This window comes from Rhinopithecus roxellana, chromosome 17 (assembly GCF_007565055.1).
Source record: "Rhinopithecus roxellana isolate Shanxi Qingling chromosome 17, ASM756505v1, whole genome shotgun sequence".
In the NCBI taxonomy this organism is placed as follows: domain Eukaryota; kingdom Metazoa; phylum Chordata; class Mammalia; order Primates; family Cercopithecidae; genus Rhinopithecus; species Rhinopithecus roxellana.
In genome coordinates this window covers 3,582,563-3,606,175 of record NC_044565.1, presented here as the reverse complement: position 1 = coordinate 3,606,175, position 23,613 = coordinate 3,582,563, and the positions used below count along the sequence as shown (strand labels likewise).

The window sequence follows — 23,613 nt, the reverse complement described above, 5'->3', positions numbered from 1 at the left end:
TTTCGTAGTAGTCAAAAATGTTATTTTTACTCAGAACAACTAAATTTTGGCAGCTTTAGTGGCTTACCATTTTTCTGTACTTCACAAAAAAATAAGTTATTTAATGAAGTGAATTAGGAAGTCTTCTGTGGTATGTGTTTGTCAGTTTAAATGATATGTAAGAACTTTTGGTTATATTAAATAAGGCATATGAATAATATTAGTCTTTTTTTGTTACTTGTTGTCTTTTTTTTTTTTTTTTGAGACGGAGTCTCGCTCTGTCCCCTGGGCTGGAGTGCGGTGGCTGGATCTCAGCTCACTGCATGCTCCGCCTCCCGGGTTTACGCCATTTCTCCTGCGTCAGCCTCCCAAGTAGCTGGGACTACAGGCCGCCGCCCACCTCGCCGGCTAGTTTTTTTGTATTTTTTAGTAGAGACGGGGTTTCACTGTGTTAGGCAGGATGGTCTTGATTTCCTGACCTCATGATCCGCCCGTCTCGGCCTCCCAAAGTGCTGGGATTACAGGCTTGAGTCACCGCGCCCGGCCACTTGTCGTCTTTTAATGCCTAGTGCTATTGTTAACACATTGTCATTTTGTTACTGATACTGGCCAGTGGCAGGAATTTCACATTGAGAAACTCCTTTTTATTAGATTTGATTTTATCTGAGGGTTGCTTATTTGAATTACTTTTTAAGAAAATGCTGTATTTAATGATTATGTTACTTTGTAAAGCTATTACTAAATTGGAAAATAAACATTCTGTAGTATTTCTTTAAAACATTTTATAAAGGTGTAGGTTCTCTTACTTCTGTCTTTTCTCACCCTTTTACCTGAAAGGTTGCCAATGTTTGGCCCACTAACTATGGATTGTTGTTTGAGCGAAGCACTTCTTCACATGAAGTACCTCCAGGTTCACCCAGGTATTCATTTTATTCACTTCAGAATATTACTGCTTGGGATTTGTGTGTGTGTGTGTTGGTTCTGAGGTTTATCTAGAAGTTTGAGATGATAATAATTTTCATGCTAACAGTGTAGATATATGCCATTTTCTCTCATCTCAGTACAAGTTAGTATCCCTGATCCAAAATCTGAAATTCTCCAAAATCTGCAACTTGTTGAGCTCCAGCATGACACTCAAAGGAAGTGCTTATTGGAGCATTTCAGGTTTTGGATTCTCAAATTAGGGTTGCTCTCATCAAAAGATAATACATCATGAGCAAGTGGGTTTCGTCTCAGGGATGTAGGGATACACAAGTCAATAAATGTGACACATCACATAAACAGAATTAAAAAGCATATGATCATCTCAATAGATGCAGAAAAAAGCATTGGATAAAGTTCAGCATCCCTTGATGATAAAAACAAACTAGGCGGCCGGGCGCGGTGGCTCAAGCCTGTAATCCCAGCACTTTGGGAGGCCGAGACGGGTGGATCACGAGGTCAGGAGATCGAGACCATCCTGGCTAACACGGTGAAACCCCATTTCTACTAAAAAAAAAAATACAAAAAAACTAGCCGGGCGAGGGTAGTGGGCGCCTGTAGTCCCAGCTACTCGGGAGGCTGAGGCAGGAGAATGGCGTGAACCCGGGAGGCAGAGCTTGCAGTGAGCTGAGATCCGGCCACTGCACTCCAGCCTGGGCAACAGAGCGAGACTCCCCGTCTCAAAAAAAAAAAAAAAAAAAAAAAAAAAAGCAAACAAACTAGGCATAGAAGGGACTTACTACAAATTAATAAAAGTCATATACAACAAACCCACAGCCAACATCATACTGAATGGGGAAAAGTTGAAAGCATTCCCCCTGAGAACTGGAAGAAGAGAAAGATGCCTACTTTCACCACGTCTGCTCAGCATAGTACTGGAAGTTCTGGCCAGAGCAATCAGGCAAGAGAAAGAAATAAAGGACATCTAGATTTGAAAAGAGAAAGTCATACTATCACTATTTGCTGGTGATACGATTATATACCTAGAAAACCCTATAGACTCCTCCAAAGACTCCTAGATTTGATAAATAAATTCAGTAAAGTCTCAGATTACAAATCAATGTACACAAATCAGTAGCACTGCTATACACTAACAGTGACAAAGCTGAAAATCAAATCAATAACGCAAGTCTCCCTTTTTTTTTTTTTTTTTTGAGACGGAGTTTGCTGTTGTTGCCAAGTCTGGAGTACAATGGCGTGATCTCGGCTCACCACAACCTCCGCCTCCCAGGTTCAAGCGATTCTCCTGCTTCAGCCTCCTGAGTAACTGGGATTACAGGCATGAACCACCATGTCTGGCTAATTTTTTGTATTTTTAGTAGAGACGGGGTTTCTCCATGTTAGTCATGCTGGTCTTGAACTCCCAACCTCAGGTGATCCGCCTGCCTTGGCCTCCCAAAGTGCTGGGATTATAGGCATGAGCCACTGCGCCTGGCCAAAAATTTAGTCCCTTTTACAAGAACTGCAAAAAAACCAAAAACAAAAAACCTGTAAATATACTTAACCAAGGAGGTGAATGATCTCTATAAGGAGAACTACAACACACTGCTGAAAGAAATCATAGATGACACAAACAAATGGTAATACATCCCATGATCATGGATTTGAAGAATAATATTGTGGAAATGACCATATTGCCAAAAGTAATCTATAGATTTCACCGTAATTCCCATCAAAATAAGATCATTTTTCATAGAATTAGAAAACACAATTCTAAAATTCATATGGAACCAAAAGAGCCCAAATAGCCAAAACAATCCTAAGCAAAAAGAACAAATATGTAGCCATCACATATACTATAAGTCTATAATTTCCAAAACAGCATGGTACTGGTATAAAAGTAGGCACATAGACCAATGGAACAGAGTGGAGAACCCAGAAATAAAGCCAAATACTTGTAATCAACTGATCTTTGACAAACAAGCATACAAAAACATAAATTGGGGGAAGGACATCATCCTGTTTAGTAAATGATGCTAGGAAAACTGACACCTTTTTTAGAAGAATGAAACTGAATTTTTTCTCTCTCACCTTATACAAAAGTCAGTTCAAGAGGGATTAAAGACTTTAAAAGCCCTGAAACCATAAAAATTCTAGAAGATAACCTTGGAAAAACTCTTTGGACATTGGCCTAGGCAAGGAATTTATGACTAAAACACCAGAAGCAAATGCAACGAAAACAAATAAATGGGACCTGATTAAAATAATAAAAAGCTTCTGCACAGCAAAAGAAATGTCAGAATAGACAGATAACTCACACAGTGGGAGAAAATATTTGCAAACTCTGCATCCAACAAAGCATTAGTATCCAGAATATATAAGGAACTCAGATCAGCAAGAAAAAACTCAAAAAGTGGGTAAAGGACGTGAGTAGACAGTTCTCAAAAGAAGATATACAAATGGCCAGCAAACATGAAACTGCTTAGCATCAGTAATCATTAGAGAAATGCAGATTAAAACCACAGTGAGATATCACCTTACTCTTTCAGGAATGGCCATCATTAAAGAGTCAGAAAACAATAGATGTTGGCATGGATGTGGTGGAAGGGGAATGCTTATACACGGCTGGTGGGAATGTAATCAATATGACATCTGTGGAAAACAGTATGGAGAGTCCTTAAAGAACTAAAAGTAGATCTACCATTCAATCTAGCAGTCCCGTTACTGGGTATCTACCCAAAGGGAAAGAAAAGGCATTATATGAAAAAGACACATGCACATGTATGTTTATTGCAACACAGTTCACAATTGCAAAGATAGGGAACCAGCCTAAGTGCCCATCGACCAATGAGTGAATAAAGAAAATGTATATGCGAGGCCGGGCGCGGTGGCTCAAGCCTGTAATCCCAGCACTTTGGGAGGCTGAGACGGGTGGATCACGAGGTCAGGAGATCGAGACCATCCTGGCTAACACGGTGAAACCCCATCTCTACTAAAAAATACAAAAAACTAGCCGGGCGAGGTGGCGGGCGCCTGTAGTCCCAGCTACTCGGGAGGCTGAGGCAGGAGAATGGCGTGAACCGGGGAGGCGGAGCTTGCAGTGAGCTGAGATCCGGCCACTGCACTCCAGCCTGGGCGACAGAGCAAGACTCCGTCGCAAAAAAAAAAAAAAAAAAAAAGAAAAAGAAAATGTATATATACACCATGTAATACTAATCAGCCATAATGAGGAAATGAACTAATGTCTTTTGCAGCAAGTTGGGTGGAATTGGAGGCCATGATTCTAAGTGAAGTAACCCAGGAATGGAAAACCAGATAACTGCACGTTCTCACTTAGAAGTGAGAGCTAAGCAAGGAGTATGCAAAGGCTGTATGCAGAGTGTTATAATGGACTTTGGAGACTCAGAAGGAGGAGGGTGGAAGAAGGTGTCGGATAAAAAAACTACATATTGCGTACAACATACACTACTCAGGTGACGGGTGCACTAAAATATCAGAATCCACCACTATATAATTCTATGTCACCAAAAGCCACTTGTACCCCCAAAATAATTAGGGTTGCTCAACTGTTAATGTAAGGCAAATAATCCAAAACACTTCTGGTCCCAAGTATTTAGATAAGGGATACTCAACCTGTATGTACACTCATGAGCTCTACGCACTTGGCACTTAATTAGCCTTTTTTCTTTTTCTTTTTTTTTTTTGAGACGGAGTCTCGCTCTGTCGCCCAGGCTGGAGTGCAGTGGCCGGATCTCAGCTCACTGCAAGCTCCGCCTTCCGGGTTTACGCCATTCTCCTGCCTCAGCCTCCGGAGTAGCTGACTACAGGCGCCCGCCACCTCGCCCGGCTAGTTTTTTGTATTTTTTAGTAGAGACGGGGTTTCACCGGGTTAGCCAGGATGGTCTCGATCTCCTGACCTCGTGATCCGCCCGTCTCGGCCTCCCAAAGTGCTGGGATTACAGGCTTGAGCCACCGCGCCCGGCCTAATTAGCCTTTTTTCAAATCCAAGTGGTAAAATTGAACATGCAAATAAATGGCTTAAAAAAAGATTTGGCCAGGTGCGATGGCACACACCTGTAATCCCACCACTTTGGGAGGCTGAGGCGGGTGGATCACCTGAGTTCAGGAGTTTGAGACCAGCCTGCCCAACATGGTGAAATCCTGTCTCTACTAAAAATATAAAAAAATTAGCCAGGCATGGTGGCAGGCACCTGTAATCCCAGTTACTTGGGAGGCTGAGGCAGGAGAATTGCTTGAACCTGGGAGACGGAGGTTGCAGTGAGCCAAGATTGCACCACTGCACTCCAGCTGGGCGATGAGCGAAACTCCATCTCAAAAAAAAAAAAAGTAAATAACAAGATTCAATTCTTAGCTCTGCCATTTTCTCATTGTGCTGCTTTGAGCAGATCATTAGTGCTTTCTTCGCTATAGTTTCTTATGTATTACAGGAATATTATCATTTACTTCTTAGGACTTATACAAAGTTAAACTAGCTAAATGTATATAGGCTTTGACACAGGGTCTAGTAGGTATTAAGTATGCAATGAATGGTAGATGTTTATTAGCAGTGTGTTTATCTTGTCCTATGAATTGTGAGCACACCGAAGGGCAGCAACATACAGCACCTGTCATGTTGTGGTGCAAGAGGTAGACACTTGCTAAGTCTTTTTTTTTTTTTTTTTTTTTTTGAGACTGAGTCTCGCTCTATCGCCGGGGCTGGAGTGCAGTGGCTGGATCTCAGCTCACTGCAAGCTCCGCCTCCCGGGTTTACGCCATTCTCCTGCCTCAGCCTCCGGAGTAGCTGGGACTACAGGCGCCCGCCACCTCGCCCGGCTAGATTTTTGAATTTTTTTAGTAGAGACGGGGTTTCACCGTGTTAGCCAGGATGGTCTCGATCTCCTGACCTCGTGATCCGCCCGTTTCGGCCTCCCAAAGTGCTGGGATTACAGGCTTGAGCCACCGCGCCCGGCCACTTGCTAAGTCTTAAATAAATTGCTTATAGATTTTAATCTCTTTCTGCTTTGAAAGAAAGCCTCTCTTCACTCTAAAAAATATCATTCCTTAAAAACTGTAGGCTTTTGGCCAGGTGCGGTGGCTCACACCTGTAATCCTAGCACTTTGGGAGGCCGAGGCAGGTGGATCACCTGAGGTCAGGAGTTCAAGACCAGCCTGGCCAACATGGTGAAACCCCATCTCTACTAAAAATCCAAAAGCTAGCTGGGCGTGGTGGTATGTGCCTGTAATCCCAGCTACTTGGGAGGCTGAGACAAGAGAATCGCTTGAACCTGGGAGGTGAAGGTTGCAGTGAGCCGATATTATGCCCCTGCACTCTAGCCTGGGCAACAGAGTGAGACTCTGTCTCAAAAAAAAAAAAAAAAAAGCAGACTTCTAATTTACTTGAAGTAGTTTTTTTCTTCCTTTTTTAAAAAATGCACTCCTTTATCAGCAGGTATGGGAGAATAAATTTCTTTCTTGGCTGCCAAAGAAACACTGCCAGTAAAAGAGGAATAAAAAAAAAACGGCTTTATGCACATTACTCCATTTGTTCTGTACTGTGATGACTGCTGTTTGCAGAAATTCCCTGGGCTATATTGATTTCCCTCTGTTTGTGCATTGATAGAATTATTCTAAGGGGAGAGATTTCTAGGAGTGAAATAGAAGAGAATGTGAAAAATAGTATGTACAAAGTTTAGAAGATTGCCTTTTGAGATAGTAGATTTCTAGTTGCTTGTGTAATCTGGAGAAGACACTTCTTTGCAAGAGAAGTGCAAAATTTGTGCACAGACATATTCATATTGTATTGGTAATTAATTGATTATTTGTTTATTGCTAGAGAACCTTTACCCACTATGTTCAGCATGCTGCACCCACTAGATGAAATAACTCCACTTGTTTGTAAATCTGGAAGTAAGTGTATTTTTATATTCTTTTAGATAAGCTCTTTTTTTTGACTTTGGTGAGGGAGATTATAAAGGCGCTTATATGAAAACTGACTTATAAAAATAATACAATGTAAACATTTTACAAAAGTAACTTCTATTTTGAATTTCTTGAGTATCATGGTATTAACTGCTCAACAGTTATTTTGAGTAAAAATAAGGCATGTAAATCAATGAGGAATACTGATATATTTATTAACCTACCTGTAGATCACTTTGTTCTTTAATAATTAATAAGTAAATAAATGATACTTGGATGAAGTAAAGTTTTTTGTTGTTGTTGTTTTGTTTTTTTTGTTTTTTTTTTTTGAGAGGGGTCTTGCTCTGTGGCCCAGGCTGGAGTGCAATGGTGCGATCTTGGCTCACTTGCAACCTCTGCCTCCCAGGTTCAAGAGATCCTCCCATGTCAGCTTCCCAAGTAGCTGGGACTGCAGGTGCGCTTCATCTCACCTAATTCTTTTGTATTGTTTGGTAGAGATGAGGTCTCCCCATGTTGCCCAGGCGGGTCTCAACCACCTAGGCTCAAACGATCCACCCGTCTCGGCATCCCAAAGTGTTAGGATTACAGGTGTGAGCGACTGCGCCTGGCTCAAGTTTTTTTCTGAGGAAAAAAAAATAGAGCCTTACATGTATGCTGTGTAATTTTTTTTTTTTTTTTTTGAGATGGAGTCTCGCTCTGTTGCCAGCCTGGAGTGCAGTGGTGCAATTTTGGCTCACTGCAACCTCTGCCTCCCGGGTTCAAGTGATTCTCGTGCCTCATCCAAGTAGCTGTCTGTAGTCATGTGCCACCATGCTGGCTAATTTTTGTATTTTTAGTAGAGACATGATTTTGCCATGTTGGCCAGTCTGGTCTTGAACTCCTGGCCTCAAGTGAACCGCCTGCCTCAGCCTCCTACAAATATTTCTACATGCTTATCTCTAAATTTTTAAGTTTGGCCAAACGTAGGACAATGAGGACTTGAAGGCTGAAAAAAAATTATATTCTTTGACATTTTTATTTTAGGACTTTATTCTAAGTACATACTCTGAAATTTCACTGGGGCTTTTTATCTTTTTTTTTTTTTTTTGTCTCCCCCGAGACGGAATCTTGCTCTGTCACCCAGGCTGGAGTACAGTGGCGCGATCTCAGCTCATTGTAACCCCTGCCTCCCGGGTTCAAGTGATTATCCTGCCTCATCCTCCCGAGTAGGTGGGATTACAGGCACATGCCACCACACCAGGCTAATTTTTTATATTTTTGGTAGAGACGGGGTTTCATCATGTTAGCCAGACTGGTCTCGAACTCCTGACTTCAGGTGATCCACCTGCCTCGGCTTCCCAAAGTGCTGGGATTACAGGCGTGAGCCACTGTGACCAACCAGCTGCTTTTTATCTTCTATATTACATCTGGGCAAACTGCAGGCCATGGGCTAAATCTGGCCTGCAGCATGTTTTTGTAAAGCTTGTGAACTAAGAATGGTTTTTTTGAGATGGAGTTTTGCTCTTGTCGCCGAGGCCAGAATACAATGGCACGATCTTGGCTCACTGCAACCTCCGCCTCCTGGGTTCAAGCGATTCTCTTGCCTCAGCCTCCCAAATAGCTGGGATTACAGGCATGTGCCACCACACTCAGCTAATTTTGTATTTTTAGTAGAGATGTAGTTTCACCATGTTGGTCAGGCTGGTCTTGAACTCCTGACCTCAGGTGATCCACCCACCTCGGCCTCCCAGTGTGCTGGGATTACATCGTGAGCCACCACACCCAACGTAAGAATGCTTTTTACCTTTTAAAGGGTTGTAGAAAATAACAAAGATTATGTGATAGAGTCAATACGTGGATAGCAAACTAAACTATTTAGTCTTTGATCTTCTACAGAAAAAGTTCAAATTTTATAGTATTACTAATTGCAGACAACCTGAATAAACATACTAGGGCCTGGGATTAAATGGCATGCAGCCTTTTTTTTTTTTTTTTTTAAGTACAATTTCCATTTTACTTTTTTCTCTGGAGAATAGTCTGTTTTCAGTCTTTTTTTTTTCCTTTTTTTTTTTTTTTTTTGAGATGGAGTCTTGCTCTGTCGCCCAGGCTGGAGTGCAATGGCGCGATCTCAGCTCACTGTAGCCTCCGCCTCCCAGGTTCAAGTGATTCTCCTGTCTCAGCCTCCCTAGTAGCTGAGATTAGGCACATGCCATCACGCCTGGCTAATTTTTTGTGTTTTAGTAGAGACAGGGTTTCACCATGTTGCCCACGCTGGTCTCGAACTCCTGAGCTCAGGCAATCCAACCACCTCGGCCCCCGAAAGTGCTAGGATTATAGGCATGAGCTGCAGCGCCTGGCCTTGTCTTCAATCTTTAAGGACTCAGCTCCTTACATGGGCTTTGGTGGGGGTTTTGGGGCAGCACCGGAAGATCTAAATCGGGGTGGGCGTGTTTGGTCCTTGTGGGCTTTACGAGATGGATTCTTGACTACTTTTCTGTGAATTGGACATCTCACACAGTAATTTAGCTTCACATACAGCTTGGGAAGCACATAGGTATTGAAGACACTTGCTTCAGAAATGTCCTTGACTACTGCAGCCTCCACTACGTTTCAAATTATGAATTTCTTTTTTTTTTTTTTTTTGAGACAGAGTGTCGCTCTGTTGCCCAGGCTGGAGTGCAGTGGCGCAATCTTGGCTCACTGCAAGCTCCACCTACCGGGTTCACGCCATTCTCCTGCCTCAGCCTCCTTCGTAGCCTCCTGTGTAGCACCTGCCACCACACCCCGCTACTTTATTTTTAGTGGAGACGGGGTTTCATTGTGTTAGCCAGGGTGGTCTTGATCTCCTGACCTCGTGATCTGCCTGCCTCGGCCTCCCAAAGTGCTGGGATTGCAGGCATGAGCCACCGTGCCCAGCCTCGAATGATGAATTTCTTAATGGCCTTGTCCTTAGGCATGCGTTGGGTACAGTTTGTGCAACGAATAGACTGCACGTGGCTGTGCCCCTTTTTGGCACAATTATTGTTCCTTCTTTTCTTTGTCATCTTGGAGGCATGGACTGGAGAGAGGAGTGCAGCCATTATTGATCATATTTTTGAATAACATTTAGTTAACTAGAAGTTGCTTATTTGTAATGTCAAGTAGGATACCAAACTTTAACACAGTGTGATTATAATTTTGTAAAAATGTATAAAGTATGTATATATGTATGAAGAAAACCAAAAATTCTCTGATGTATTAATAGTAGATATTTTGATATGGTGGCATGATTTTTATTTATAAAGTATTTCTTATGATTATAAAATCATATTTTTAAATTTTTCAATATTTTAACTGAGTGGGAAACATTTCCTGTTAAATGAGGATATGGAGACCGGTCCATGGTACTTTAGATTAAAAGCTGAACTCACTGGGAAAAACCTTGTTTTGCATGTGTAACTAGTAAAGCAGAAACAACAGTGTACTACTGTTCAGCACTGTCTGAATAGTAATTATAGAGTACAGCTTTTATACAGAAGAACAGAACCAATAAGGAAGTCAAACTTGGCAGAATAGTTGAATGCAATTTATAAATAAGTAAGTTGTTGAAGAAGTCATCGACCTTTTACCTGTGGCTGATTAGTTTAATGGTGAGAGTCAGCACAAGTCTTAACATTTAACAGCATGTATGTGAAGCTGAAACTTGTAATGCTCTCATCTTTAATGTGTTTTAAGGAAGTTGATGCCTAAAGTAAATTTATTAAAAATTCAGAGTTAATTATTTAGGATATTAATAGATTTTGTGCTCTCTTTGGCTTGGTTGTTCTTTAACAATTTTAAGAGCTCCGTTCATCAGTATCAGTCTTGTAAAGCCCATTGTTCTATATCTGATTTTTCTTTTTTTTTTTTTAAGGTATTTTTGGTTCATCACGGGTGCAATATGTTGTAGATCATGCAATGAAAATTGTTTTCCTCAATACTGACCCCTCTATTGTAATGACTTACGATGCTGTTCAAAATGTGCATTCTGTGTGGACTCTCCGGAGAGTCAAATCAGAGGTAAGGAGAAAGGCAAGTTACTTCTCCTTAATAGGAGGGGGTAGGCCGGGTGTATTGGCTCACACCTGTAGTGCCAGCACTTTGGGAGGCCAAGGTGGGCGGATCACTTGAGGTCAGGAGTTCAAGACCACCGTGGCCAACATAGTGAAACCCCATCTCTACCAAAAATATAAAAAATTAACCAGGTGTGGTGGCTCCTGTAATCCCATCTACTCGGGAGGATGAGGCAGGAGAATCACTTGAACCTGGGAGGTGGAGATTGCAGTGAGCCAAGATCGTGCCACTGCACTCCAACCTGGGTGAGAGAATGAGACTCCATCTCAAAAAAAAAAAAAAAAAAAAAAAAAAAAAAAATATATATATATATATATATATATATATATGAAAGAATAGTTAATACTTCATACCCTCACTTTTTTTTTTTTTTGGAAAAATCACTTGTGAATAGTTGTTTTATTATTATTATCATCATCATCATCATCACATCATCATCTTTAGAGATGGGGCCTCACTCTGTCACCCAGACTGAAGTATAATGGCACAATTATAGTTCACGGCAGCCTTGAACTCCTGGGCTCAAGTGATCCTCCTGCCTCAGCCTTCTGAGTAGCTAGGACTACAAGTGTGTACCACCACTCCCAGCTAATTTTTAATTTTTTGTAGAAATAGCATCTTGCTATGTTGCCCAGGCTGGTCTTGAACTCCTTAGCTCAAGCTATCCTCTTGCCTCACCCTCCCAAAGTGCTGGGATTATAGATGTAAGCCACCGCACCTGGCCTCATTTGAGAAACAGATTGAGCTTCTTAGGAAAGAAGAAATACTGTGTCTTTAGTAACTGACTTCAGCTTGCATTCTTACAAGGAAATTGCTATTTTATTCTAATTATTGTCTTTTTTTCCTCTTTCTCTTTATTTTGACTTAAGGAAGAGAATGTTGTTTTAAAGTTCTCTGAACAGGGGGGAACCCCACAGAATGTGGGCACTAGCAGCTCCCTCACAGCACATCTCAGAAGCCTCTCCAAAGGAGATTCCCCTGTGACTTCACCTTTCCAGAATTACTCCTCCATTCACAGTCAGAGTCGCTCAACCTCATCACCCAGTCTGCATTCTCGTTCACCTTCTATTTCCAACATGGCAGCTCTAAGGTAGAAGGGTTTCCTGGTTTTTCTTTTTAAGCTTTCTCTTTTGTTTTGAAGGATTTAGAATTTCTGTTGACAGCTTTTTTTAGGGGAAATATATTTAGGGGAGATATTTTTTAGGGGAAATAGCCATTATCCCAATTGAGCCACTTTTATTTTTTTCTTTCGAGATGGAGTCTCGCTCTGTCACCCAGGCTGGAGTGCAGTGGCGCGATCTTGGCTCACTGCAAGCCCCGCCTGCCGGCTTCACGCCATTCTGCCTCAGCCTCCAGCTGGGACTGCAGGCGCCGGCCACCATGCCCGGCCTATTTGTTTTTTGTATTTTTAGTGGAGACGGGATTTCAGTGTGTTAGCCAGGATGGTCTCGATCTCTTGAGTTTGTGATCCACCCACCTCGGCCTCCCAAAGTGCTGAGATTACAGGCGTGAGCCACCGCACCCAGCCCTTAGCCACTTTTACTAAGATAGCTGAGTTGACCATGCCACATTCTTTCGAATGTGTCTTTCCTGAGTCGTATTTGAAGCTGCCACATTCTTTCCTGAGTCATGTTTTGAAGCTGCCTCTGCTCGCCCTAAGATTAGCTGCCTCATTTCTACCACTGTGTGGGCAACAGTTTGATGAATATGAATTCCCAAAATATTGTGGCACTATTTTACTTTTGCCTTAATTTATGTTAGTTTTTCCTTTTATTTTTTTCTTTGTTATTTGGTACCTAAATGTATCTATCTCTCTATATAGATATATATTTAAATCACCAGCTATCTATATCTCGTGCTACAGGGACATTGTTTTGTTGATATATATATGTCTGACTATACAGGGACACAGTTTAGAGCTTTTTGAATAATCAGTTCATTTTCTGAAAAAGAAGATGGTCTAAGTTTTAAGTTTTAAAAGATGAGTTCTTCTAATAAGAATTCTAAATCTTTGGAATATAGTAAAGCACCTTGACATAAACCATTTCAATAGCTACTCCTTTTTGAACAATTTTAATTTCTGACCTGGATTATGCCATGAATGCTCTTCTGTCTGTGGCATTTTGGGAAGTGTCATTGGAGTGTGTGTCATATAAGCCTGCCCTGCTAACTGTGATGTCCTCTCTCCTCTGTTTATTTTGCAGTCGTGCTCATTCTCCTGCCTTAGGAGTGCACTCTTTTTCAGGGGTGCAAAGGTTCAACATTTCAAGCCATAATCAGTCTCCAAAGAGACACAGTATTTCTCATTCTCCAAACAGTAATTCTAATGGCTCCTTTCTTGCACCAGAAACTGAGCCAATTGTTCCTGAACTGTGTATTGACCATTTGTGGACAGAAACGATGACTAATATAAGGTTCGTTGTATATATTATTGTTTTCAAAGAAAAATGTTGCTAAAAGTCTTAGGAAATATATGGCATTTTATTTAAAGTTTCCTTTTAGTATGATCAGTTGTTTTTTTTTTTTTTTGAGACGGAGTCTTGCTCTGTCGCCCAGGCTGGAGTCCAGTGGGGCAATCTAGGCTCACTGCAAGCTCCGCCTCTCAGGTTCACGCCATTCTCCCGCTTAAGCCTCTGGAGTAGCTGGGACTACAGGTGCCACCACCATACCCGGCTAATTTTTTTTTTGTATTTTTAGTAGAGACGGAGTTTCACCGTGTTAGCCAGGATGGTCTCGATCTCCTGACCTCATGATCCGCCCACCTTGGCCTCCCACAAAGTGCTGGGATTACAGGCGTGAGCCACCGTGCCCGGCCATGATCAGTTATTAATATATGTAAAAATATATAGAGATATGTATTAAGGCCACCTCAGTTTCAATAGAGGATATTAATGATATTAAAGTGATCATAGGCTGGACGCAGTGGCTCATGCCTGTAATCCTAGCACTTTGGGAGGCTGAAGCAGGTGGATCACTTGAGCCTAGGAGTTCGAGGCCAGCCTGGCCAACATTGTGAAACCCTGTCTCTACTAAAAATAGAGTATGTATTGGTGCACACTCGTAATCCCAGCTACTCAGCTGGCTGAGACAGAATTGCTTGAACCAAGGAGGTGGAGGTTGCAGTGAGCTGAGATCGTGCCTGGGTGACAGAGTGAGACGCTATCTCAAAAAAAAAATAGTCATCATAAAAATATTATCTTGTCATCTGTTATTTCTTCCTTTATAGTAATAATCTATTAGGCTCTATAGTAATAATCTATTAGATGTCAGGTGTTTTTTGTTCTAGGGAGAAACAATTTCTATCAATGAGGAAATGTGGGTTTTTTAGCATGTTTCCTAAGTTTTATGTTCATATTAGTTGAGTGCCAGCTTTACTTTTTGGGAAACATAGCTTAGATCTCTGTTCTAGGTGACCTTTCTTCTTTTATATTCTCTTTAATAATTTATGTGTTAATTTATATGCCAGTGTATATGCTAGTTAACAATCTAATAACTCACTGTCCCTGTCCTCAAAAGAGGGTGAAGGATGGTGACACCAGAGGGACTACTTTTGCTGGAAGGGCTTTGAAAGATGAATAGGTATTTCTAGGCAGGTAAGTTGGGAAAGGCCACAGATGGCAGCTGAGATCAGAACAAAAGTTCTGGTGAATGTGTGGTGTGTTTAGGGAATTATAAGTACTCCCACTCTGGTTTGTGCAGAGGGAGGGAAAAGGCTAATGAAGAGGAGGCTTCCTAGGCGCGGTGGCCCACACCTGTAATCACTCACTTTGGGAGGCTGAGGCGGATGGATCACTTGAGCTCAGGAGTTCAAGACCAAGCTGGCCAACGTGGTGAAACCACATGTCTACTACAAATACAAAAATTAGGTGTGATGACGTGCATCTGTAGTCCCAGCTACTCTGGAGTCTGAGGTGAGAGAATCATTTGAACCTGGGAGTTGGAGGTTGCAGTGAGCCAAGATCATACCACTGCACTCCAGCTCGGGCGACAGAGTGAGACTGTCTGGGGAGAAAAAGGAAAAAAAGGAGGCTTGAGAGATTACTGATTGTCCTTTAGGCCTCTGGTCTATTTGATGACAGCGGTAAGAAGGCACTTTATAAGTGTGTTGGAAGTTTGAGAAAGAGCAGAACAATAAATGTGGAATTGTCAGCTTATAAGTGGTGATTGAGGTAAGAGAATTGGACTAGAATTGAAAAATTATTGTATTCAATAATTGTGTGTACGTGTAGTATATAGACCTTTTCCCAAGGAGAGGGTTTTAACATTCCTTAGATTCTCAAAGGGATTTGTGGCCTCCAAATAGTTAAAATCCAGTGGTGTAGAATTAGAAGAGGGCTAGGAACTGAAGTCCTGGAAACTTAAGATTTGGGGAATGGAAAGAGACAAAACTGGCACAGAGAGACAAAGCAGAAGAGGTCAGATGGGAGAAGGAGCAGGAAATACAGAACACATAAAAGAGAGAGCATTTCAAGAATACAGAGATGCCAGAACTGCCAGGTACTGGTGAAGTGTGGCCCTGAGAGTTGAGCCCAGAGAGGAGGTGCCTGGGTGGCAGTGGGTTCCTTGGTGACCTTGGCCAGAGCATTTTAAGCTGGGAGGATGGCGGGGGAAAGTGGGGTAGAAAAAGTAAATGGGGACTGAGAAAATGAACATAGGCATACAGACTATTGTAAGGAGTTTGCCTTTGAGTGGGATTGAAGATACAAAATTAGAGGGCGTCTCGGTCAAGGAGAGTTTTGTTTTTGCTGAACTATAATAGAATTAGTTTTCATGACATCTTGCCCCAGTATTTTCTTTTTCTCTTTTTTTTTTTTTTTTTTTTGAGACGGAGTCTCGCTCTGTCGCCCAGGCTGGAGTGCAGTGGCCGGATTTCAGCTCACTGCAAGCTCCGCCTCCCGGGTTCCCGCCATTCTCCTGCCTCAGCCTCCCGAGTAGCTGGGACTACAGGCGCCCGCCACCTCGCCCGGCTAGTTTTTTTTTTTGTATTTTTTAGTAGAGACAGGGTTTCACCGTGTTAGCCAGGATGGTCTCGATCTCCTGACCTTGTGATCCGCCCGTCTCGGCCTCCCTAAGTGCTGGGATTACAGGCTTGAGCCACCGCACCTGGCCTTTTTTCTCTTTTTTTGAGACAAGGTCTCACTCTGTCGCTCAGGCTGGAGTGCAGTGACTCAATCATAGTTCACTGCAGCCTTGGCCTTCTGGGCTCAGGTGATTCCCCCACCTCAGCCTCCCAGGTAGCTGGGACTATAGGCACACACCACCATGCCAAACTAATTTTTTGTAATTTTTGTAGAGAAGATTTTGCCGTGATGCCCAGGCTGGTCTCAAACTCCTGGGCTCAAGCAATCTGCTTGCCTCTGCCTCCCAAAGTAATGGGATTACAGGTGTGAGCCACTGTGACCCTGACCCCCAATATTTTCTTACTTAACCACAATACAAGTTTTATATCCAGTCAAATTGACAAAGTCTTTTATATACTCTAATGTTGAGTCCATTTTATATTTTAAGACTTTTAATGTGAAATAGTAGGCTATATGGACTATACTCAAGGGAAAGCACTGAAAATGCACATGAGAGGAAATGATTGATGGAACAAGTAACCAGAAAGGTGCACAAGTGGTGAGATTAGCCTTGGGATAAAGAAGTGAAGGTTGATCAGATATGTAAGGCAGGAGGTTGAGCTCAAAGCTTAGAGCCTCGTTTTATCTGAAATATAAGGCAAATGTATACTCTTAAGAGAGAGTAGAATGGGGGATAGGTAGTCTGAAGAAAGTAAAGATGTGGATACAATGCTGAAGTAGTCTCTGGTTTGTTTCTCATATATAAAATAAAAGTATCCTACAATTAAAACTCGTTTTTCTTCAAACTTATTTGTAAGTTGGATATATTATAGATTCTTATTTTTTAGATTTATGGGTCTTCTGTAGCACTTTATTTATTTATTTTTTGAGACGGAGTTTCACTCTTGTTGCCCAGGGTGGAGCGCAATGGCACAATCTCGGCTCAACACAACCCTCCCAGGTTCAAGTAATTCTCCTGCCTCAGCCTCCCGAGTAGCTGGGATTACAGGCATGTGCCACCATGCCTGGCTAATTTTGTATTTTTAGTAGAGATGGGGTTTCTCCATGTTGGTCAGACTGGTCTCAAACTCCTGACCTCAGGTGATCCACCCACCTTGGCCTCCCAAAGTGCTGGGATTACAGGTGTGAGCCACTATACCTGGCCTTCTGTAGCACTTTAGAAGGAAAGGTTTGGGAATTAGAGATACGATTTCAAAAAGAGATGTGAATGAGGAGAGAGGGGTAGATAGGAGAAATAGCATTATGAAAGATCTGACCCTTTGAGGGATAGGAATGCAAGTTTGCATGCATTACTTTACAAGAAGTAGCTTAGTTTGCATTACTTTACAGGTAGCTAGCTTACATAGTATGTAACGATCTTAGAACATAATCAAAGAACTAAAAAGATCATGAAGTTTAATTCTTAGAAATGTTTGTGTCTTCAAAATTATTGCTTGACCTAAGTAGTTTTTAGATTTCTTGCAGAATATTTTCGAAGACTTTTTTTTTTTTTTTTTTTTTTTTTTTGAGATGGAGTCTTGCTCTGTCGCCCAGGCTTGAGTGCAGTGGCGTGATCTCGGCTCACTGCAAGCCCTGCCTCGTGGGTTCACACCATTCTCCCATTCTCCTTCCTCAGCCTACAGAGTAGCTGGGACCACAGGCGCCCGCCACCATGCCTTGCTAATTTATTTTGTATTTTTAGTAGAGACAGGGTTTCACCGTGTTAGCCAGTATAGTCTGGATCTCCTGACCTCATGATCCCCCCGCCTTGGCCTTCCAAAGTGCTGGGGTTACAGGCGTGAGCCACCACACCCGGCCCCAAAGACTTTTAGTAGTTACTGTGGTAGATTCTTGGACCGGTGCTGACAGTTACTTTATTAATGTATCTATAGAGAGAAAAATTCACAAGCCTCAAAAGTGTTTATTACATCTGACCTATGTGGACAAAAGTTCCTGTGCTTTTTAGTGGAGTCCCAGCTCCAGTTACGGTAAGCGTGTGTGTTTCCCATTGTTTCTGTGTAAATAACTCAGCACTGCTTTTTCTTTTTATTTTCTTTCCTTTTTTTGGCTAAGTAGTTTTATTTAGAAATAATTTACATGTCATAAAATTAACATGTTTTAACTGTACAAATAAATGATTTTTAGTAAATTACAGTGTTACACAACCATCACCACAACCCCAATTTTACAAGATTTATATCACCATACAAAGATTTCCTTGTGCTTGTTTGCAGTCAGTCTTGTTCGCATTTCCAGCGTCAGGCAACCATGCTAGGCTTCTGCCTTTATAGATTAGTTTTTTCTGGACATTTATATATATATAATGTATGTACACACAGTGTCTGTAGCTTTTTGTGTTTAGCTTTCACTTAGCGTGATGTTTTTAGGATCCACCATTTAGTAACGTACCATTATTTCATACCTATTGCTATGTAATAGTCTATTGTATAGATCTACCATGTTTTGTTTATCTGTTCATCAGTTGATGGACTTTTGGTTTATTTCCACCTCTTGACTACTGAGAATTATGACAGTATGAACAGTTGAGCAAAAATCTTGAGCAAATATGTGGACATATGTGATTTTATTTTTCTTGAGTAAATACTTAGGATTGGGTCGTTGGGTTGAATGGTAAATTCATGTTTAACTTTTTAAGAAATCACCAATCTGTTTTCCAAATAGCTTGTATCATTTTATATTCCCACCAGCAGAATACGAAGGTTAATGTCTCTCCATCCTTGACAGGATTGGATATCATCACACTCTTTGATTGTAGCTATTTTCTAGTGGTTGTGAAGTGGCTTTAATTTGCTTTTCTCTAATGCATTCTGATGTTGGTCATCTCATGAAGTTATTAGCCATTCATTTATCTTCTTAGGTAAAATATCTATTCAGATCTTTTGCCATTTATTTACCTTCATATTTTGAAATACGATAGATCACAGCAAGTTACAAAATAGTAAACAAGTCCTGTGTACCTTGCATTCTTTTTCCCTCATAGGTAACCTCTTATATAACTATATAATACATTATCATAACCAGGAAATAGATGATCTACACACTTTATTTCAAATTTCATCAATTTGACATGTGCTCATTTATGTGTATATATGGTTCTATGCAGTTTTTTCACATGTGTAGATGTGTGTAAATACCACCACCGTCAAGATACAAAACATCTTTATCTCTCTTATGTTAACTCCTTATAGTCACATACACCATTACCCACCGATCCTGGCAACCACTAATTCTCTATGTTGATAATGTGACATTTGTGAATGTTGCATAAATGGGCTCATACAGTTATGTAAACTTTTGAGATTGTCTTTTTCTGTTCAGCATAATACTTTTAATACCCATACAGGTTGTTGAATATATCAAGTTTCTTTTTTATTTTATTATTTAGCTGTGTAAAGTTTCAAGAGAGTAATGATAAAACCCAGCTCATCTTTGGTTCAGTGACCAACATACCAGCAAAGGATGCAGCACCAGTGGAGGTAATGTAGGCACATTTGAGAAGTTGAAAATTATTATGTCTCATCAGATTTTTCAGTCAAAAAAATCTGTTAATTTGCTCAGATTGGGAAATTAATTTTTTGTCTTTTTCTTTTTTAGAAAATAGACACCATGCTGGTCTTGGAAGGCAGTGGAAACCTGGTGCTATACACAGGAGTGGTTCGGGTAAGCAAAAAATAGCACTCCAGGCATTTAGTAGGACTTCAGACTGCCTCTATGAATATTTTTAATGTTACTTTAGATTGATATTTTAAATTTGTTATGTTCCTGCCTGCACAATTTGGCAGAAGATTTTTGTTAATAATTCTCAGTGAAGCTTCCCATTCAGGTGGGTCCTAATTTGGAGGGTTATGGCTCACTGCTATTAAATGCATTGGCACTGTAAACCTGTCACAGATGGGAAACCTTCAATGAGTATAGGTAGATTTTTTTTTTAAAGTTAAACTAGTTTTGAAATTGAAGCATGGGTACCTTTGGTAAGTACTAAAGTTCTGGTAAAGTTTCATTATATTAAATGTGGTATATGTTAGCTGTATTTTTTTAACATTTGTGAAATATACACAGAGAATGTACATTTTACAAATTTAAATTATGAAATTTAAATACACACATACAATTTGAATAGTAATGAAGTGAATATTCAGATACCCAGTATACTGGCTGAGAAATAGAATATTGCCAGTATCCTTATTTTTATTATGTTCTTTTCTGATTGCATGCCATCTTCCCCTGACCTCGAGATAGAAGAATCCTGATTTTGTGATAAATCAGTTGTTCATATTACTAGTTTTTACAGTTATGTATGTATCACTAAAAGATGCATTATTTAGTTTTCCTTAGTTTTGAATTTTTTTTTTTTTTTTTTGAGAACGAGTGTCGCTCTGCCGCCCAGGCTGGAGTGCAGTGGCCGGATCTCAGCTCACTGCAAGCTCCGCCTCCTGGGTTTACGCCATTCTTCTGCCTCAGCCTCCCCAGTAGCTGGGGCTACAGGTGCCCGCCACGTCGCCCGGTTAGTTTTTTGTATTTTTTTAGTAGAGACGGGGTTTCACCGTGTTAGCCAGGATGGTCTTGATCTCCTGACCTTGTGATCCGCCCGTCTCGGCCTCCCAAAGTGCTGGGATTACAGGCTTGAGCCACTGCGCCCAGCCTTGAATTTTTATATAGAAAAGATACTGTGTATTCTTCTCTGATGTACTTATTTTGCTCAACATTATATTTGTTTTAGATTTGTCTGTGTTGATGCGTAGTGTTGTTTACTCATTCAGTGTTATGTATATATTTAATAGTGTTCCATTGTACCTCGTTTTGTGCTTTGTTTTATTGTACTTCACAGATACTGCATATTGTTTTTACAGATTGAAGGTTTGTGGCAACTTTGTGTTGAGCAAGTCTGTTGGTCCCAGTTTTCCAGCAGCATGTGCTCATTTTGTGTCTCTGTTTCATATTTTGATAATTCTTGTATTATTTCAAACCTTTTTGTTATTAGTTTATCTGTTATGATGATCTGTGATCAGTGGTCTTTGATGTTACTATTGGAATTGTTTTGGGGCACCATGAACTGTACCCATATAAGATGAGGAACTTAATTGATAAATGTTTTGTGTGGTCTGCCTGATCATTTGACCCCTTTCCTGTCTCTGTCCCTCTCCTTCTGTCTCCCTATATCCTGAGACAAAACAATATTGCAGTTAGACTAATTGGCCGGGCGCGGTGGCTCACGCCTGTAATCCCAGCACTTTGGGAGGCTGAGGCGGGTAGATCACGAGGTCAGGAGATTGAGACCATGCTGGCTAACACGGTGAAACACCGTCTCTATTAAAAAATACAAAAAATTAGCCGGGCGTGGTGACAGGTGCCTGTAGTCCCAGCTACTTGGGAGGCTAAGGCAAGAGAATGACCTGAACCTGGGAGGCGGAGGTTGCAGTGAGCTGAGATCGTGCCACTGCACTCCAGCCTGGGCGACAGAGCCAAACTCTGTCTCAAAAAAAAAAGAAAGGAATTAGACTAATTAGTAACCCTGTAATGGCCTCTAAGTTTTCAAATGAAGGGAAAAATCACAAGTTTCTCACTTTAAATCAAAAACTAGAAATGATTAAGCTTAGTGAGGAAGGCATGTTGAAAACCGAGATAGGTTGAGAGCCAGACCACTTGTGCGCGAGAGCCAACCTGTTCATGCAAAGGAAAAGCTCTTGAAGGAAATTAAAAGTGCTATTTCAATGAACATGGCAACTGATAAAGCAAAGCAGCCTTTTCACCGATATGAAGAAAGTTTCAGTGTCTGGACAGAAGATCAAACAAGCCATAACATTCCCTTATGCAGAAGTTGAATCCACAGCAAGACCGTAACTCTCTTCAATTCTGTGACGGCCGAGAAAGGTGAAGAAGATGCAGATGAAAAGTTGTAAGCTAACAGAGATTGATTCTTGAGGTTTAAGGAAAAAAGCCCTCCCCATAACACAAAAGTGCAAGGTGAAGCAGCATGTGCTGATGTAGAAGCTGCTAAGATAATTGACGCAGGTGGCTACACTAAACAGATTTTCAGTGTGGATGCAACAGCTTTCTTTTGGAAGAAGATGCCATCTAGGACTTGAATAACCTGAGAGAAGTTAGTTCCTGGCTTCAAAGGACAGCCTTACCCTCTTGTTAGGGGCTAATGCAGCTGGTGACTTTAAGATGAAGCCAGTGCTCATGTACCATTCCAAAAATCTTAGGGCCCTTAAGAATTAGGCCAAGTCTGGTCTGCCTGGGCTCTATAAATGGAGCAACAAAGACTGGATGGCAGCACGCCTGTTTATAGCATGGTTTACTGAATATGTTAAGCCCACTGTTGAGACTATTGTTCAGAAAAAAGATTCCTTTCAAAATATTACCGCTCATTGATAGTGCACCTGGTCATCTGAGATCTCTGAGGGAGATGTACAGGAGATGAATGTTGTTTTCATGCCTGCTGACACATCTGTTCTGCAGCCTGTGAAGGAGTAATTTTGACTTTCAAGTCTTACTATGAAATACATTATTTAACTAGAACTGCCATAGATAGTGATTCCTTTAAGGGATCTGGCAAAGTCCATTGAAAACCTTCTGAGCCGGGTTCAGTGGCTCACGCCTGTAATCCCAGCACTTTGGGAGGCTGACAGAGGCAGATCACAAGGTCAGGAGATTGAGACCATCCTGGCTAACAGTGAAACCCTGTCTCTACTAAAAATACAAAAAATTAGCCAGGGGTAGTGGTGGAAGCCTATATATAGTCCCAGCTACTTGGGATGCTGAGGTAGGAGAATGGCGTGAACCCGGGAGGCGGAGCTTGCGGTGAGCCAAGATCGCGCCACGGCACTCCAGCCTGGGCAACAGAGGGAGACTCCGTCTCAAAAAAAAAAAAACCTTCTGGAAAGGATTCACCTTTCTTTTTTTTTTTTTTTTTTTTGAGACGGAGTCTTGCTCTGTCACCCAGGCTGGAGTGCAGTGGCCGGATCTCAGCTCACTGCAAGCTCCGCCTCCCAGGTTTACGCCATTCTCCTGCCTCAGCCTCCCGAGTAGCTGGGACTACAGGCGCCCGCCACCTCGCCCGGCTAGTTTTTTGTATTTTTTAGTAGAGACGGGGTTTCACGGTGTTAGCCAGGATGGTCTCGATCTCCTGACCTCGTGATCCGCCCGTCTCGGCCTCCCAAAGTGCTGGGATTACAGGCTTGAGCCACCGCGCCCGGCCCAAGGATTCACCTTTCTAGATGCCGTTAAGAATCTTCATGATTCATGGGAGGAGGACAAAATATCAACAGAAACAGGAATTTGGAAGAAGTTGATTCCCACCCTCATGGATAACTTTGAGGGGCTCAAAACTTCAGTGGAGGAAGTCACTGCAGATGTGGTGGAAATAGCAAGATAATTAGAAGTAGAGCCTTAAGATGTGACTGAACTGACAAAATCTTATGATTAAACCTGAACAGAATTGCCAAACCTGAACAGAATTGCCAAACTTGAACAGAATTGCCAGAATCTTATGATCAAACTTGAAGAGTTACTTCTTCTGGATGAGCAAAGAAAGTGGGAATATACAGAAAACAAATATTAAATGGCAGATTTAAATCCCACTAGGCCACTAATTAAATACAATGGTCCTAACACAAATAACAGAGACTAGCAGAAGGGA

At 41.4% G+C, this 23,613-nt stretch overlaps 2 protein-coding genes across 2 annotated transcripts in view; one reads left to right on the top strand and one right to left on the bottom strand.

Annotated features, from left to right (window-relative positions):
* The first annotated feature begins 846 nt into the window (after positions 1-846).
* The window catches only part of ANAPC1 (anaphase promoting complex subunit 1), a 111,187-nt gene continuing 88,420 nt past the window's right edge, over positions 847-23,613 (top strand). Inside the window, exons 1-8 of the mRNA XM_030921417.1 lie at positions 847-899; positions 6,734-6,807; positions 10,691-10,836; positions 11,760-11,980; positions 13,095-13,304; positions 17,843-17,938; positions 19,357-19,447; positions 19,566-19,631. Coding sequence (XP_030777277.1) covers positions 6,750-6,807; positions 10,691-10,836; positions 11,760-11,980; positions 13,095-13,304; positions 17,843-17,938; positions 19,357-19,447; positions 19,566-19,631 — 888 coding nt within the window. The 5' untranslated portion in view covers positions 847-899; positions 6,734-6,749. The remainder of the gene's footprint in view (positions 900-6,733; positions 6,808-10,690; positions 10,837-11,759; positions 11,981-13,094; positions 13,305-17,842; positions 17,939-19,356; positions 19,448-19,565; positions 19,632-23,613) is intronic.
* Positions 9,187-9,842, bottom strand: LOC115894302 (40S ribosomal protein S26-like). The gene is made up of 2 exons (XM_030921418.1): positions 9,719-9,842; positions 9,187-9,410 (listed from the first exon to the last, which is right to left on the bottom strand). Exons 1-2 carry the CDS (start codon positions 9,840-9,842, stop codon positions 9,187-9,189), a joined length of 348 nt encoding a protein of 115 aa, XP_030777278.1.